Source organism: Chrysoperla carnea, chromosome 1 (assembly GCF_905475395.1).
Source record: "Chrysoperla carnea chromosome 1, inChrCarn1.1, whole genome shotgun sequence".
Classification (NCBI taxonomy): Eukaryota; Metazoa; Arthropoda; class Insecta; order Neuroptera; family Chrysopidae; genus Chrysoperla; species Chrysoperla carnea.
In genome coordinates this window covers 114,021,960-114,039,956 of record NC_058337.1, presented here as the reverse complement: position 1 = coordinate 114,039,956, position 17,997 = coordinate 114,021,960, and the positions used below count along the sequence as shown (strand labels likewise).

Sequence of the window (17,997 nt, the reverse complement as noted above, 5' to 3'; positions counted from 1 at the left end):
GGTTAAGGCCATGCAAAGGCTTTTATAAAATTCCTGGTGTTTTATGAAAAAGGACTTCAAATTGTTTCCAGCTGGGGAAAATCATTTGACGTTTCTAACTGAACTGCATTCTGGCAGTGTAAACTCAATCAGCATAATGCACATAATCAATCTCTGGAATACATATTCTGTGTGAATATATATTCTGGTCATCCGGTCACCATTTCTGGGAATGGACTGGTTTCCACTCATGTGAAATAAATACGTGTCATTCAGAAATAGCCTAATGTTGATTAAATCTATAGTGCTTCTGGAGCACCTCTGAAGCAAAGGTGATTTCTGAAGCAACATTTCTAAAAGGCATACTCTTAACTTAAATATAATCTAATCTTGGGAATGCGAGTTTTGCTTACTAACAATACGGAACCTTTTGTGCAACAGTTCTATTCTTGACAATTTTGTTTTTTTAATATTTTACATAATTTTTTTAAAGGAGAGCTAATTATGAATAACAGTATTTCACACGGCATACAAAAACTTTTGGTTTTAACAAAATTGAGTGTGCCAAAATTCAATGTATTATGTAATAAAGTTATCAAATACAATTTGATAATGCAATTTACCAATACATTATATGCAATAGGGGATAATCCTAATGTAGAATTGACCTTATTAGCCATAAAAATGTAAAACTAGACTTGATGTCATGACAAAATTTGGAAATTAAAATTGATTAAAAAATGAAGAAGTTATAAGCAGTCAAAGATTGAATTCAAAGGTAGCCCATCTCCTTTTAGCAAAACTAAGTTTTATATGTAATTTCTATGACGATACCCATGTATGACGTCACTGGTGGATATCTTCCTTTTTGTTTAATTATGAATTTTAAACTTTCATATCTTGCATACTAAGATTAAGTAAGATTTTCTGAATTGATAAAAAAAATTTTGTGGGATCCCCTATTTACATTAATTAAAGATGTGATAGTTGAATACGAAACGGTGATATTATTTTATAATTTTCCAAGTTGAACGATTCAATTTACGAGCATTGTTTTTCAACTTTTTTCATAAAAAATTATTGTACACAAAAAAATTACCAATAATTAAATTAATAAAAAAAATATATAACATTTTTTTATTTGGTATTCAAAGTGTGAATTCTTTTTACAGGATCTTTCAAAATTGTAGTATGAAAAATCAATTTTGGCAACATTATCTGGCTGCTGCTAAATTTATTTTTATTTAAGTGCTTGTATGAAAAATGATAAGCATTCTAGACTTTTCTGTGTGATTTAAAAAAATTATCCGTTCAGTGTGAAATAAACTATTTCCTCCAGAGATTTTGTGGTCAAAACGTACTTTTCCAGTTTTAGTAAAAAAACAATACATTTTTCGTGAAGCGAACAATTTTTTAATGATAACAAATTCAATAAGAATAAAATGAAAAAATTCCAAACGATGGCCGTTTTTCTTGTTGAGAGAACCAAAAATCTCCAAGAGTGCGAGTCCAAGAAGTTTTACTGACATCATTTGATTTTGGCATCCTTAAGTTGGTCTGGTAAATCACTTATTTTGTCTTATTTAATGACAAAGAACTGCTTAAGCCATTCCCAAACCGTTTTTATTTTAGGTGATTAAGAAGGAAAACAAAAAAATTTTTGTTTTCAATCAAATTTTTTATAATCGTTTTTAAGATCTAAAATTTCAATCCAATCCTGAAAACTTCGAGGGTATCTTAAACGCTGTTCAAATTAGAGTAAATAATGGTATTTTGAATTTGCCAAATATGTTTTGAAACTCAAAGCTACCGTTTGCGGAAATTCAATTAAGCGTAGGTATAGGGTAAGAAATTACTGACTACTCTATTGGTATTTACTAATGTCGGAACTTACAACAAAATTTAGGAGGCTTGGCTCTTTGCATGTTAGTCATAAGTATGTATATATATATACTTACTTTTAATTAAATTGTACAAAACTGCTTGAAGACACTGTACAAATTTTTATAATATACATACTTATTAATTAATTAAAACATCAATGATTGCGATATAGTTTTGACTTGGAGGCGGATTTTTTAGGCTAGTCCAAGTTGTGTACAAACCAAATTAAAAAAGGTAAATCACATTATTTTACCTTGATTTTTGAAGGATTTGTATGAAGATGTCACCTATCAATACGTCCCGTACGGCGATTTTAAACAAAGATAGACAAAATTATGAATCTGTCTCCATAATCAAGAGTATTGGTAATATCAATATTATTGCGCAAAATTGCATTATAATATAAGGACCCGATCTTCAAACAGATAATGTAGTTCATTTTTGAATTTAGAATTAGAAACATTCAAACATGATGAAACTAACTGTGGTCAGTAAAACTTTTTAATTTCTCTACATAGATCCGATAATTAATTTACTTTATGATTATAGGTACTTGTGATATTAGCTGTGTTAAGTGTAGTGTACGCTCAAAACGATGGACGATACCGACCTCAAAACGATGGCCGATACCAACCTACACCACGTCCATTCATATACTCAAATCTCCCATCCATTTTCTCAAACGAATTGAGACCTGGACAATACAGACCAGATCCAGGTAGATATCGACCAGATAACACAGGACGTTACAGTAATAACGATGGAAAATATCGTCCAACTGACGATGGCAAATATCGACCCGATAATTCAGGTAATTTTCTTAGATTTAATTTCCAAAACATTATTCTAAATGAAACATTATTTTTCTAGGAAAATATTCTGGTTCCGATGGCAAATATCGTCCCGATGATTCAGGTAATTTTTCTAAATTTAATTTCGAAAATGTTATTCTAAATGAAACATTATTTTTCTAGGAAAATATTCGGGTACCTACGATCCATACAAACATCAAGATAATGGCGGTGGACAATATCAAGGTAGTAAAGACATAATTGAACCATATAGAGATCTACAAGGTCCAAATGGTCCAAGTAATAGTGGACAATCGAATAAAGCACCAAAAGCTCCATTATATAATTACAAAATTAGTGGTTCAAGTATTGGACAAATTAATAGCGAATATGCAGATGGTAATGGACTATCCACACTTGGATTACCCAGTGGTTTGGAACAAGGAAGTGCAGCAGGATTATATGATAATCGTAATTATCGTATTATTGTTGACGACAAAGAAGCAGACACGGAGGGAAATTATCATTACAAGTAAGAACAAATTATTTTAAGAAATTTATTTTTTATTTCCGTTCTAATCTACGCAATTAAATTTTTATTTGGGAAGATTTCGAAAGCAAAGCATTTAAGAGAAATGAAGTGTAATTTGTTGTGTTTATAGTCTAGAGGTTGTTTGCCTTAGACATCTGTTTAGCAAATGAAAGTTATATTTTGTGTATACAGGGTCGGTCATTTTAATCTATAATGGCAAAAAGCTCGTTTTGTAGTTAACCAATCAAAAAAATAGCTTGATTAACAAAAGTTGCAGAGTTCGATAGGGAACATCATGTTCTGACATCAGATGTTGGTTTTTTTATGACGATCAACTTTATTCTATCTCTTACTGTTTAGAATCTAAATTGGCTATTAAAGCACCCCAAGAACTAGGTCCAATCTGATGCCAGAACATGATGTCCACCATCAAGCTTTGCAACTTTTATTGTTTTTTGATTGGTTAACTACAAAACGAGCTTTTAGCCATTATAGATTAAAATAACCCATCCTGTGTGTTATATAAGTTGATTATAATAATTACGTTCATCTGTTAATTCATTGACTCGGATTTCTTAAATAAAGCTAATTTTATTGCAAATATGGTGGTATATGATTGTTCATGAAATATTTATAAAAAAATAACGTTTAGGCAACCCATAAGAAATAACTTTCATTCGGTAAACAAATGGACGAAGGTCGACCCTAATTCGGCTCTTGTACTATTATGAATTTTTCAAAAACTTTAGATTCCAGCGTTGTCGTTGATTTTTATATTAATTGGGTGAATTTGAATATAATTTGAATTATAATTTCGACGCGTCTATACACCTTCGCCTTTTTAGCCTTTTTTTTCTAGTTACGTCTAGCTAGGATTTAATAATAATGTGAAGGTGTTTTAAAATGTATTATTTCTCTGCGCTTTTATCGTAAAATCGTAAAAATCGAACACCAGTTGGATTTTGTATTCTTTAATTAAATTTCGAGGTCAATTTACAGCTTTATAAAATATTTAACAGGCAATACAAAAGATTTGTCAAATAAATTTAGATTAATAACTTGGTAATTTTCAATTAAACAATTTATTAAAAAAAGTTTTTGAAAAAATGTTTTTTTATTTTGTATTCTTATTAAAAATTTGTTTGTTATTAGGTACGAAACGGAAAATAAAATATTCGCTGAAGAAACCGGTAAGCAAGTTGGATCTGGAGACGAAGTTGGAGCTGCAGCAACAGGTTATTATCGATACACAGGACCTGATAATATTGTATACACAGTGAACTATCATGCTGGACCAGAAGGATTTGTAGCTGAAGGTGCTCACTTACCAACCGAACCACCAATACCCCCACTAATTCTCCGTGCTTTGGAATACCAACGGAAAGCGGGTGTTTTATAAAAATAATTCTATTTATTAATTATTATTTATATATTTATATAATATATATTTTTTGCTTGTTTTGTTTTACGAAAATACGAAAGAAAATAAAATATTTTTAATTTTCTTAAAAAGAATTAATTATTTAATTATTCCATTAATTTTGTTAAATAGGATAATAAGAATTTAAGGAATGATATAAAAAAAAAAACTGAACTGAATGTCTGCGAAATTGAGTTTCATTGAGGAAAATTTCATTAGTTATTTTCTTAATATAATCTCTAAATAATATGAGATTTCAGTTTAATATCATCTTAAAAAAAACATTTTTCGAAGGGAAAAGTATTTTAAAAGTTTTAAATAATCGTGTAAATAAAATTCGAAAAAACTATTACTCTTTTCGAAATCAGAAATCAGGTAATCAGGACAAGTAAGCATGGAAAACATAAAATTAATTTAAAAGTGCATTTTAGTTTCATAATAGATGCAAAAAATTTCAACTCTCTCCGTTATAAAGAGAAAGTAATTTTACATTTATTTTTAATGAAAACAGTTAATTTTATTTGTATGATTTTGAAATTTATTAATTCTGAATTTTAAAGACAATGACCGGTTAACATCTGAGATAATAATTCATAATAAACTTTAGTAGTTTTAACCTAATTTAAAAATAAGTGAAATAAATAAATTGACTGAGTTAATGGTTGAAATACCTAAATATATAGATTCAGTGATGAATATCAATGTTTCTATTATTTATAATAAATAAGTTTAAACAAACAAAAAGATAAAATAGAAACCACTTTTCCTCGAAAATTTTGAAATTTTTTCTAAGAAATTTTTCCCCGAAAATTATCAATTTAGAATCAATAAACTCGAAGATGAAGCTACCCACAAAAATTTTAATTCTGTATCTTTGAAAAAAATTTGTACTTAAGTTTCGCCTTAACTTGGACCCTAAAGGGAAAAAACGGTATTTACTTTAAACAGTTTTTGAAAAAATTTAAACAAAAGTTGTTTATTTTTTCTCAAGAAACATTTTTTATATTAAAGATATTTCCACCATGAAAGCACTTACAGTCGACAGATTTAGCCTATTTTTTTTTCACAGAATAATGTTGTGAAATCACGAAGTTGCAGAATTTTTGGTACTTTAAATCGCGAGATACTCAGCTACAAATTAAAGCGATTTAAACGACCGCGAACGGGATTTCGAGGATCGAGGATCAAAGCAATAACAATAAAAAAAATTTAAAAAATGGCGGTAAAAAATATTGTTTTTTTAAAGTTTGTACTCGAGTAAACCGTCTGCCAAGCAATTTTTAGTGTATTGATTGGCAGACGATAACAATCTTGCCTTTTATTCAAATGAATGGCTGTAAAAAGTTTTGCTCTGTGTTGTACAAGCAAATGTTAATTTTAAACTTCTTTTATACATTCTTCTGTTGCTTGTGGCTGTATATCTGTCCATTATTATATTTTTCTGGTACGAACTGACGGTCTAAAATACTTACAGAAGAAAATTACTTAAAATTACGATAAGGTAACATACAAAATTACTGCACCGAAGATGCAAAAGGGCAGTATCGAATTATTTTTTATACTTATGCTTAGATTTGTAAGAAATTACTTGAATACACTGTACAAAAATAAATAAACACATCAAATTAATTAATTAATTATTATTGGCATCTAGTCATAATTGGAAAAAAAATTTTCCTTTGAAATATTTATATGAAGATGTCACCAATACGACGATACGCCCATACGGCGATTTTAAATAAAGAAAGAAAAAATTATGAATCTGTCTACATAATCGACAGTAGATAAAGTCAATATTATCGCGCAAAATTGCATTATAATATAAGGACCCTCCATGCAACAACATATCTAGTTCACATTGGATCTTAGAATTAGAAACATGATAAAACTTTCTGCGGTCAGTAAACCATCTTTTTTTTTGTTTTTGTAATGACCCGAAAATTAATTGAACTTTTCGCCTACAGGTTTTTGTGATATTTGCTGTGATAAGTGTAGTGTACGCTCAAAACTATGGACGATATTACAAGCCTCCGACGCTTCCAACAAGTTACTCCTATCAATTGAAACCTGGACAATACAGGCCAGATCCAGGTAGATATCGACCAGATAACACAGGACGTTACAGTAATAACGATGGAAAATATCGTCCGTCCGACGATGGCAAATATCATCCAGATGATTCAGGTATTTTTTTCAAAATAAAGTAAATTTATTATTCTTTGAGAGTACGGACCCTTGGCAGAAATAAACTTTTATTGCTCTGAAATTAGAGACTTTTTTTATTAAAATTACATAGTTAATTTTTATAAATTAGAATAAAAATATAAAATTAAAGAAACGACATATAAAGTTTATTCTTTTATATTCTGTCTCAAAAAGTCCTACTCTCTAACAATAATAAATGAGTTCTTCTCTAATAAATAATTACTTTTCTAGGACGATATAAGCATATAGATGTTGGCGGCGGGCAGTATCAAGGTAGTAAAGATATAATTCCACCATACAAGGACTCACAAGGATCCAATGGTCCCAATTATGGTGGCCAAACTACAAAAGCTCCAAAAGTTCCAATTGTAGTGCAACCATTGAATTTCGTGAAAGTTGATGGTCCAGGCATTGGGGATATTAATAATAAATATTCAGGCGCTAATGGACAATCAACACTTGGGTTACCCAGTGGTTTAGAACAAGGAAGTGCTGCAGGATTGTATGATAATCGTAATTATCGTATTATTGTCGACGAGAAAAGACCACATCGCGACGGAGATTATCATTACAAGTATGTACAAAGAACTTCATGAAATTCAAAAAACTCAATTATTTTTCGAAAAGGATTTTTTTAAATTTTTATTAAGCTGATTTAAATTAGATTTAACTAAACCATTAGAAGTCGCAAGGGTACGAGATGAAAGTTAACTCAAAATAATAGATTAAAAAACATAAATCTTCAAAATAAATGTCTTTATCTTCACGATAAATGAAGTACATTTTGTGTCTTGGTAGTGATTTTTCGAAATAATTCTCTATTAAATTATAAACATTTGCGGCAATTTTTTCCTTTTCGTGGATACGCAAAGAGCAAAGAATTACATAAATTACAGACTTACATAAATTATTGTTATTTTGTGATGAATAAAAATTCCGTAAAAGTTGGCGCGTTCGATTTGTGACGGCGCAGAAAAAATTACTTTAATTAATAGTGATTTTGGTCTTCGCGTAAGTATCGGCACTGCTGAATCAACCCTTCAACTTAATTTAGAAAATAATTTTTGAAATTTTTTTCTTGTTTTATAGAAATATATTAAGGCACGTTTTAGGTTTAAAATGAGTAACAAATTTTAAGTAAAAAAATTCAAAGTTTTCGGTTTAAATAAAAAAAATTTTGATATTATTGTAGCGTAAAGCATAATTGACTTGACGCAACTATAGATATCCGTCGGTTAAAAAAAGTGGCCTAGCGCCTTCACCATCCTATTTTAAAGCTATGTTATAGAAACAAAGAATAAGGAAAGTCATAAAATAAAAAAAGTCTTTAATTAAGGCTAATATTTCCAACTTAAAACAAAAGACCACCATTTTGCTGAAAAGAAGGAAACTTTCAACAAGCGATAGTTTTTAAAAGATGTTACAGTTTTTTGGAACCTTAATTTAAAAAATTTTATTTCGAGTATCGTGGTATTTATTTCAATAACTAGGAAGTATATTTTTTTATTACATAAAAAGATTACTTTTCAGCAAAAATTTGGAAATAATCCCCTATAGTTGTAATTAACAACTCCGTAATTTTCAATCAATCAATTTATTAAAAACTTAAAATAATTTTTAGTATGTTTTATGTTTCTAATCTAATATCTCTACGTAATAGGTACGAAACGGAAAACAAAATATTTGGTGAAGAAAGAGGTATACCAGTTGGGAATGGAGATGATGCTGATGTTGCAGCAACAGGATATTATAAATACACAGGACCTGATAATATTGTATACAAAGTAAACTATCATGCCGGAGAAGAAGGATTTGTAGCTGAAGCTGTACACATACCAACACCACCACCAATTCCTGATTTAATTCTACGTTCTTTGAAATATCAACGAGATGCTGGTGAATTGGACGATGAATCCATTGATGTATATTTAGCTAATTCAAATTGACTTGTATTTTTTAACTATTAAAAAGAAAAGAAAATATTTATTTTTCTTATGAAAAATGTATTAAATAAGAATATCAACGAAAAGTGATTGTTTTGGAAAAATATTTTTGAATATAATCAATAAAACTTTGTACTTTTAATATATTTTACAAAATAAACATATTTTTCATAAATTATAAATTGTTTTAAAATTGAACTATTATTTTATATCCCAAATATAAATAAGAAAAAATTCTAATTTTAAACAATATTGAACGACTGAAGAATATAAATCATACAAATTAGATATTAATTTTTATATACATCGTACATATGAAATACATAGTGTCTCAAAAGTATGGAAACTCCTCGAAATATGGCAGAGTTAGCGACAGAAAATGTGAAAAATACCATATCCGACCATTTTTTGAAGAGAAATCTAATGGTGACTTTGGAACTGACCTTGAACATAAACTTAAAGCTAAAGCGAACCAAAAATCGATTTTTCAAATGATTAGGAAAGGACAGAAAATTTTACGTCCAAATATGACATTCAACATAATTTTCAAGGTCATTTCAAAGTCAAAGATCTTATTATGTAGGAAAATCTAAAGCAGGTACAATCCTGGCCAATATTGACAAGGAGATAACATTGCCAAATTAACTAGGAGTTTCCATACTTTTGGAACACCCTGTATATGTCAAGATATACTAATTTTAGCCCAAATGATACGAACAAAATTTTGGGTATCTATAGATGTTTATACAATCACTTAATTAGTTCATTTCAGTTGGCTCGCCCGCCTGTCCATCCGTGATCAAGAAAGCTCGAAAACGAAAAGAGATATCAAGTTAAAATTTTTATAGCGTCAAGCCGTGACGAGTTGAGTTCGTAAATGCGCAACATAGAGCAATAGTTTCTTTGGCTAGTAGGACTCATCTTTTAAACTGTAAGAGATGGAATGAAATATTAAAAATGTTTCTATGAAAAAATAAACAAATTTGTATGAAACATTTTTTCGTATTTTCCCATGCGAATGCAAAATAGGGCAACATTTTAGTTTCCATTTTCTCCAAAAGCCATAATTGATTTCAATGGTCCACTCTTTAGATAAGAACGCATATATAAATACATAAAGCATATCTCTTATAGGTGAAACTTGGTAAAACCGTAACTCACCGACACTTCCACCAACTTTGGCGGATGGCGACACTTTTTTAAAAGTAAGATTTTCGATAATTCGATGAAAATTTATTCAATTGTATAAAAATTATTAACACTCTTTCTACAAATCCAATTCGCCAGATAATAACAATAACTTCTTCTAACTGCCTTAAATAGTGAAATATTGACCTTTCCTGACCATAAAACGTTAAGATTTGGATTCTCGAATCAATTACATTCTCTATACTGAATTAACAAATATGCATATTACTTAAGAATCTTTTTATGTATCTTAAAGCTGATGGTTGAAAGGATAATCAAAGCTATATCACACACAAAATTGAAAATGGTAAGTCATTACATTATAATAATTTTACCTTGATTTTTGAAGGATTTATACGAAGATGATTTTCCATAGGTCGATTTTAAATACAATTTCCGCAATCAATTGTATAATGTCAATATTCTTGCGCAAAATTGCATTATTATATAAGGACCGAAAATGTCTGCAATACGCATAGTTCTTACTAGAAATTATAGTAAGAAACATGTTGAAACTTGTGGTTAGTATAGTTATCTTTTATTTTTGGATAGCCAAAAATTAAAAATTTTGTTTTTGATTGTAGGTATTTGTAATCTTTGCTCTGTTAAGTGTAGCAGTGTTCGGTCAAAACGATGGACGGTATCGGCCAGAACCATCCCGCTTGGAATATCCATCTATACCTTTAAGCCCATCAAGGCCGGGACAATACAGACCAGATCCTGGTAGATATATACCAGATAACTCAGGTCGTTACAATAATGACGATGGTAAATACCGTCCCGACGATTCAGGTAATTTTTCTATATTATTTTAACCCCAAATTGTTTTTCTAATAAATAACTATTTTTCTAGGAAAATATTCTGGAAAAGCTGACCCTTATAAATATGTTGATGTTGGCGGAGGAAAATATAAAGGCAGTAAAGATATAATTTTGCCATACAAAGACTTCCAAGGGCCTGGCGGGCCAAGTTATAATGACCAATACGCAAGAGGTCAGTTTAATTCACCAGCTCCAATACCAACGATACCATTAGCAATTCCATCCATACCTTCAAGTTCATTAAGACCTGGACAATACAGACAAGACCCAGGTAGATATCGACCAGATAACTCAGGTCGTTACAATAATGACGATGGTAAATATCGTCCCGACGATTCAGGTAATTTTCTATATTTATTTTTATCCAAATCACTTTTCTAATGAATAACTAATTTTCTAGGGAAATATTCTGGAAAAGTTGACCCTTATAAATATGTTGATGTTGGCGGGGGAAAGTATAAAGGCAGTAAAGATATAATTCCACCTTACAAAGATATACAAGGTCCTGGCGGGCCAAGTAATAATGATCAATCTGCAAGAGGTCGACCCAATCCATTAGCTCCAATAGCTCCGAAAGCACCTTCAACTCCACGACCACCATTGAATATTATATATGTGAGTGGTCCTGGTATTGGAGATATTAACAGTCAATATACAGATGCATATGGACAATCCACACTTGGATTACCCATTGGTTTGGAACAAGGAAATGCCGCTGGATTATATGATAATCGTAATTATCGTATTATTGTTGACGAAAAACAACCACAGCGCGACGGAGATTATCATTACAAGTATGTATAAATTATTTTATCGGATCAAATATTTCCGAATAAACACGCCACCTAAATAATAAAAAACGGTAGATCACGAAAAAAAAACAGTATGATGAGACAAATAATAAAAAAACGGTAAATTAAGAATAAAGCGGTATAACAAGGTTTTTCTTTTTTTAATCTTTGTTAATGCACTTGGTGTCCTTTTGTCGTGCCCTTTTATACAAATTCACATTCTTCCCCGTTTTTTTAGTCTTTGTAAATGCACTTGGGGGTAATTTGTTGTGCCATATTTTGGGAGCCTAATCAAAACACGGTAGTTCTACTGTTTTAATGGGAAATCTGGCAACACTACCGAAAAATAATATAGAAAAGATATTTTAATAAAAGACGGAAAAATATAATGAAAAATCGAACTTTAATACAAAAAAATGATAGCTTTTTAGCGGTAAGAAAAATATAATATTAATTTAATTAATTTAATTTGATATCTGGAAGACGCCTGATTACTTGCAAAATACAAAGCTTACATAAATGAAAAAAATTATTTAAAAATTTTCCAATACACTAGTTTTTTAAAATATTATATTTCTTTAATATTCTTTTTTAATATAGATATGAAACTGAAAATAGAATATTCGGTGAAGAAACTGGTAAACAAGTTGGATCTGGAGATGATGCTGGCGCCGATGCAACAGGATATTATAAATATACAGGGCCTGATAATATTGTATACACGGTGAACTATCATGCTGGAGAAGAAGGATTTGAGCCTGAAGCTGTACACATACCAACACCACCGCCTATTCCTGAATTAATTCTACGTTCTTTAAAATATCAACGGGAAGCTGGTGAATTGGACAATGAGTCAATTTTTGTATATTTAGCTAATTCAAATTGACTTGTATTTTTTACCATTAAAAAGAGAAGAAATTATTTATTTTTCTTAAGAAAAATGTATTCAAGAATTTCAACGGAAAGCGGTCGTTTTGGAAAAATAATTTTGTATATAATCAATGAAACATTGTATTTTTAATATATTTTAGAAAATAAACATATATTTTTCGTAAATTATCATAAAATTGAATTATTACATTTTATATCCCGTACGAGCCGAAGTCGAAGAAAGAAATCGAAGAAATCGAAGTCAAAGAAAGAAATCGAAGAAATCTTTGAAAAAAATTATATTAAAAATTAGGAAAAAATCCATGGAAATGGATTCAATTTATTTTGCTTTCTGTGTGGCAGAATAATTTCCGATAAGTCTAATAAAAGCCGAATATCAAAATCTAAAAAAAAATTGATTCTAGATATTTATTTCGATTTTCTTGGTATATTATACATATCGTATCAAACTTCGTTAACTTATCCAAAAAATCTATTTTTGACCTATTGACGTCTTAAAAACTCAAAACATTGATTTTGCTCTATAAACAGACATTAATTTTATTTAATTTTAATGAATCAAAATAAATAATTTTTCTAAATTTGAGATATGTTTTTCAAATTTTTAATTGAACATATTGATTAAATCAGACGATTATTGAATTAAATGAAATAAAATTGTGCAAAAATATAACCATTTATATACTTGGCGACATAATTCAAATCCAAAAAGATTGATTTTGTTATACCGCTCTCAAATTTTGTCTGATTTAAATAAACGGTAATTTTCTGATAAAAAATCCTGTTTATCAAGTTTGCGATACAAAAAACGATAAGTTAAGGACCCCGTTATAAAGATAGAAAAATGGTTTTCTGTTAAACTTTTTCTAACTCATCATCTAACCGAACATTTTAGTTCTTTGGATCATCAAAAGCTCTCACGACAAAAAAATTTTTTAACGAGTAGTTTTTGAGCTACAGGCTATATTACTATAATGTGTGTGTAGCTTTGATCGCCCGTAGTTCGAAGAATACTCGTTAAAAAGTTTTGTGGCCGAGAAACTTTTTGATTAGAACGATCTGAAGAATATTTCGGGGGCGGTTTGAAAAGTTTCACAGAAATCCATTTTCCTTACCATTAACTAAAACTAAATTATATTCGTACCTTTAATCACCCGTAGTTCGAAAACTACTCGTTAAAAATTTTTATAGCCGTGGGAGCTTTCGATCAGAATAATCTTAAGAACATTTAAGGGTAGGTTAGAAAGTTTGGTCGCTATAACCGTTGAATGAGTTGATAAGGTTCAAAATAGAGTTAATAAGACTCGTTGTTTTGTTTAACTGAAAAAGTATTTACATGTAACTAAAGTATGTAATATGCGTTGGTCGTTATAGCCGATATATCGGCCAAGATTCCAATGAGTATTATTCGCTATGTCGGGACAGCCGATGTTGTTACAGACGATTTTCAAGATAATTTAAAATTTCATGTACCTGTAATATTTTATCGCCTAAATCCATGATTTTTGTTAATAAGTATTACTGTTTTGAATTATGTACATTCTTCTTTTTTTTAAAGAATACAAAAAAAAGTTTTTCTACGTTATAAGATACACGTGGAAAATTGAACACGGATTTTCATGAATAAGTGTATTATTTTTAGAAAAATTTTAAATATAATTTCAAATTTACATAATATAAACATTGAAAAAAAAAACTTTTCAATATTTTCTTGTTAACGTATGTAAAAGGTCTGTAAGGTTTTCAAATGGTCGTAAATTATACACTAATTTGCTAAAGTAATATAAAAAAAATAACATGCGAAATGGAATTCCAACTAATGTCAAATTAATTACGACCCTCCAACATTCATTCTTATAAAAAAATTATGTTTTCCTTATAGTTAAATTTTTCAATACAGGATTGGATTTAAAAAGATAAGGATATTTCTTAGATTTGAAAAACTATATTTGAAAATCTGCCTTGGTTTTCGAAATACCGAAAGCTAAATAATTTTTATTTTTCGATATTTTGAAAATTACGCCAGATATGGAAAAATTTTATTCTTAGTTTTCGTCTTATATTGTCAAGTTATAAGATAGTTCACCATCAAATTAAAAATATATATATTTTTTAATTTGTGTCCCCACTACCGTGCTCTTACATCCTTATTTAGTCGGTCACAACGGGTTTTTTTTCTTTTCATTAATTTATTAACGCTGTAGCTTTAATTGAAATAGCTTTTTTTTTAAATTTCCACCGACTAGTTTTGTAGAAATATATGAAAACATATCATCCATCTACTGTTTTCCCATAAGATCAATGTTACATATGCCCACTGTTGAATTATTTTATTTATTTAAATAATCGGGCAACTTCATATAAAGAAAACTAAAGCCTTTTATCCAAAATTGTTACGTAAAATTTAATGTTAAAAAGCACAAGGTTCCAGATATTTTTTGGGTAAACCGGCAGTAAGAATACAAGAAGAGCGCCTCGATTTTTAACATTAAATTTTACATTACACTATACTATACCATATCTCATTCAATTTTTTATTACAAAAAATAATCAAAACTAAATTTTCTTTTGAAACTAATACTTTATGTATCGAATGATTTTATTCAAAGTGTTTTATTCAAAATTGGTATCCAACCAATTACACCCCTTTTTATGCTTTAATCCACTCTGCACAAATCTGTCTATCTTAAAACAAAATATTGTGTAAGCGGCTTTAAAAGCCGGTTCTGCTTATTTATAAATGCCTAATAAATATAACTATAAACACAATTTTATAATTATTTACAATCGACGAAAACTAATAAAATAATATAAAAAATGTATATCGTTGTAATTGCAAGTTGCAATAATATTTAAATGTATTTAGTAAATAAGTCATTACAAATTTAGTACAATAAAATTCGTTATTTATAGTGCAAAAATTATTGCATTTTTGCAACAACCAACTTGTCACTATTTCCAGATTTTTTGAACTGTATCTCCTGGATCCAAACTTCACCATTATAATTCCGAAGTTTTTTTCGAGGAGTGAAATATTTGCATTAATAAAACATCTTGGCTTTAAGTTCAAAAATCTAAAAAAAGTTTTGTTTAATCAGAAAATCTAATTTTACTTCAAATATCTTTTATTTGCACAAATTTTCAAGATTCTTGATTTGAGATTCGAATTGGAGATTAAAGGAAATGGAAAATCTGTGGGTTTGGGTTCAGAGTAGAAAATCCGTTATAAGTTATCTAGCAAATTTTTATTGCTATTTTAAAAAAGAGTAACATTTTCTAACAATTTAAGTATTTCACAAACCATTGAGTTGTTTATATTTAAAATTTGCGAATTTTTTCCAAGAAAACTTCGATTTTCGTAAACCTATTTTGTTACGTGACTTTTCCAAGTCACCCTCGACTTAAGGAGGAAAAAATGCGATTTAAAAACTTGGATGAAGCAGAGAATCGGCCATGATAGTCTCTCTGAAACCTAATCATGAGCACCAAGACCAAAACAAGACTAATTTGAGTATTTGACGATTTATCTTACACACTCAGGCTTGTACTTTGGTCTTGCGCTTACACATTACTTTTGATTTGATTTGATCTATAGTTTACTGACGTAAATGAATGTCTTGGCAAAAAATTAATATATAAAAAAACTGTTATATTGTTAATCAAATACAATTCTTACATTTAGTCTCTATCCTGGCTAATCATTGGCTCAAAAATTTGTTACAATCGAAATAATAAGAAAAGATGGCATATCTCCAAATAGTTTATATTGCCAGGAATCGATATTCTTTATAATCTAAAAATCTGTTCGATACTGCAAAATTTTTGAAGCTGACCAAAATAACATACTTATTGCTCTGTACTAATTATTACATAATCAAAAGCTTGTGTGTGAGATTTCTTGTTAATGGCGTTACCGACCCTGGTTTATGCTAACCGCACTGATGTCGAATGTCGTTGAATAATTTTTTTAAAGAAATGTTGATGAGCATATCATTAGGTCGAAGAGTATACAGATAAATAAAATAAATGATGATCCTATTAACACATATTGCATCCTGTTTTTCTAACAAGAAGCATTAAAAACATTAATGAAAATTATGATAGTAATTAAATATATGATTTGAATTTGATGATATAATAAAAATATTTTCATAATTCGAAGTAAAAATAACATTAAACAAGTGAAAACAAACAACTGACTGAGTTAATTATTGAAATACCCTGTATAGAAAAGGTTGAATACCAGTGCTTGCATTATTTTTTTTATAAATAAGAAGAGTTTAACAAACTAACACAATTATGGCGACTATTCGGTCGCCATTTATTTGGTTTTCGAAAATTTCAGTACTTGAAGCTACCTGCAAATTTTCAACTCCTTCTTTTATAGTTTTGAAGAAAATGAACACCAAAATTTTGTACTGATTTGCGCCCTCACGGATAAACAGTGACGTTTACGAAAAAAAGATTCTGTTCTGTTATTTTCTTATAAGGAACATTTAAACTTTTGTTCTATCTCTAACGATTTACAAGATGGGTCCTACGAAGACCCAATTCACCCAATTGACCTATGTTGCTGACTTACGAACTTCACTTTTTACGTCCTGAGCTATAAAAATTTCAGCTTGATATCTCTTTTCGTTTTTGAGCTATTATGTTTACTGATGGACAGATAGTCGGACAACCGGAAAAGGACTAATTAGGTGATTTTATGAACATCTATACCAAAATTTTGTGCCTAGCATCAATATTTTTAGGCGATACAAACTTGGGATCAAACTTAGTATACCTTAATATATATTACATATAAAACAGGGTATAAAAATAAATTGCTGTAGATATGTCATCAAAGACATTAAAAAAATAGTTTAAAAAAATTACTTGTTAACCCTGGAGTAAGTGTGCTAATTTGTAGAACTTTAGTGAGAACGCGGGAAACATTTTGAAGCTATTATTGATGGTTAAATACAAATATGGAAATTATAAGCGATGTGGTACTTTCTTGTATATGGAAGCTGTAAAAACGTGTATTTCATTACAAGAATCATTATCGGAGCCTTTTTTCGTAATATTTATCCCAAATCGAATAATGGAAAAACAATATTCAATTAAATTATTTTAAGTCAAAAATAACAAAATGAGTTTTTGCACATTTAAAAATGAAATTGTAATTTCCTGAAGAAAACGATGTCAAATAGCACGCATGAAAAAGTTCAGCGTGAAAGAAATATATTTTTTTCGGACCCCAACATCTTTATATTAAGAAAAATAAACATAAATCATTTGCACAATGATTCTATCATCGTTAATTATGGTGGAAGCGCAAATAAATGAATAGCATATAAGAGGAATTCATATACTACCTAAGTTAATTGCGTTTCCACCATTTTTATACCAATCTATAATCATATTTACTTAGGCCCGATCCACACTAATGCAATAAACTTAATATAAACAAACACTCTGTACTTAAATTAATTTGTATATATAAATACATATAAAAAAATTAACATATTTAAACAATTTAAACATAAAATAGAATTATCATGGTGGT

At 29.2% G+C, this 17,997-nt stretch overlaps 2 protein-coding genes across 3 annotated transcripts; both read left to right on the top strand.

Annotated features, from left to right (window-relative positions):
• The first annotated feature begins 2,271 nt into the window (after positions 1-2,271).
• Positions 2,272-12,511, top strand: LOC123305400 (larval cuticle protein LCP-30-like). 2 transcript variants are annotated; one of them, XM_044887105.1, is made up of 6 exons: positions 2,272-2,350; positions 2,413-2,674; positions 2,734-2,778; positions 2,838-3,186; positions 4,339-4,376; positions 12,194-12,456. In XM_044887105.1, the coding sequence occupies exons 1-6, from the start codon at positions 2,333-2,335 to the stop codon at positions 12,439-12,441; spliced, it is 960 nt and encodes a 319-aa protein (XP_044743040.1). In that variant the 5' UTR covers positions 2,272-2,332; the 3' UTR covers positions 12,442-12,456. The 2 variants fall into 2 exon arrangements, with proteins under 2 accessions (XP_044743040.1, XP_044743039.1); XM_044887104.1 differs by lacking the exons at positions 2,272-2,350; positions 2,413-2,674; positions 2,734-2,778; positions 2,838-3,186; positions 4,339-4,376 and adding exons at positions 10,435-10,463; positions 10,527-10,734; positions 10,796-11,104; positions 11,165-11,558 and having other exon boundaries at positions 12,156-12,511.
• Positions 6,345-8,772, top strand: LOC123305401 (larval cuticle protein LCP-30-like). Its single transcript, XM_044887106.1, has 4 exons — positions 6,345-6,503; positions 6,571-6,790; positions 7,043-7,385; positions 8,472-8,772. Exons 1-4 carry the CDS (start codon positions 6,486-6,488, stop codon positions 8,755-8,757), a joined length of 867 nt encoding a protein of 288 aa, XP_044743041.1. The 5' UTR covers positions 6,345-6,485; the 3' UTR covers positions 8,758-8,772.
• Positions 12,512-17,997: the final 5,486 nt, after the last annotated feature.

Bases quoted from the DNA above. Each gene is read 5' to 3' on its own strand.
- LOC123305401 (XM_044887106.1), top strand. The intron at 6,791-7,042 runs GTATTTTTTTCA...TTACTTTTCTAG, and splicing joins ATATCATCCAGATGATTCAG to GACGATATAAGCATATAGAT. The intron at 7,386-8,471 runs GTATGTACAAAG...TCTACGTAATAG, and splicing joins GACGGAGATTATCATTACAA to GTACGAAACGGAAAACAAAA.
- LOC123305400 (XM_044887104.1), top strand. The intron at 10,735-10,795 runs GTAATTTTTCTA...CTATTTTTCTAG, and splicing joins ATACCGTCCCGACGATTCAG to GAAAATATTCTGGAAAAGCT. The intron at 11,105-11,164 runs GTAATTTTCTAT...CTAATTTTCTAG, and splicing joins ATATCGTCCCGACGATTCAG to GGAAATATTCTGGAAAAGTT.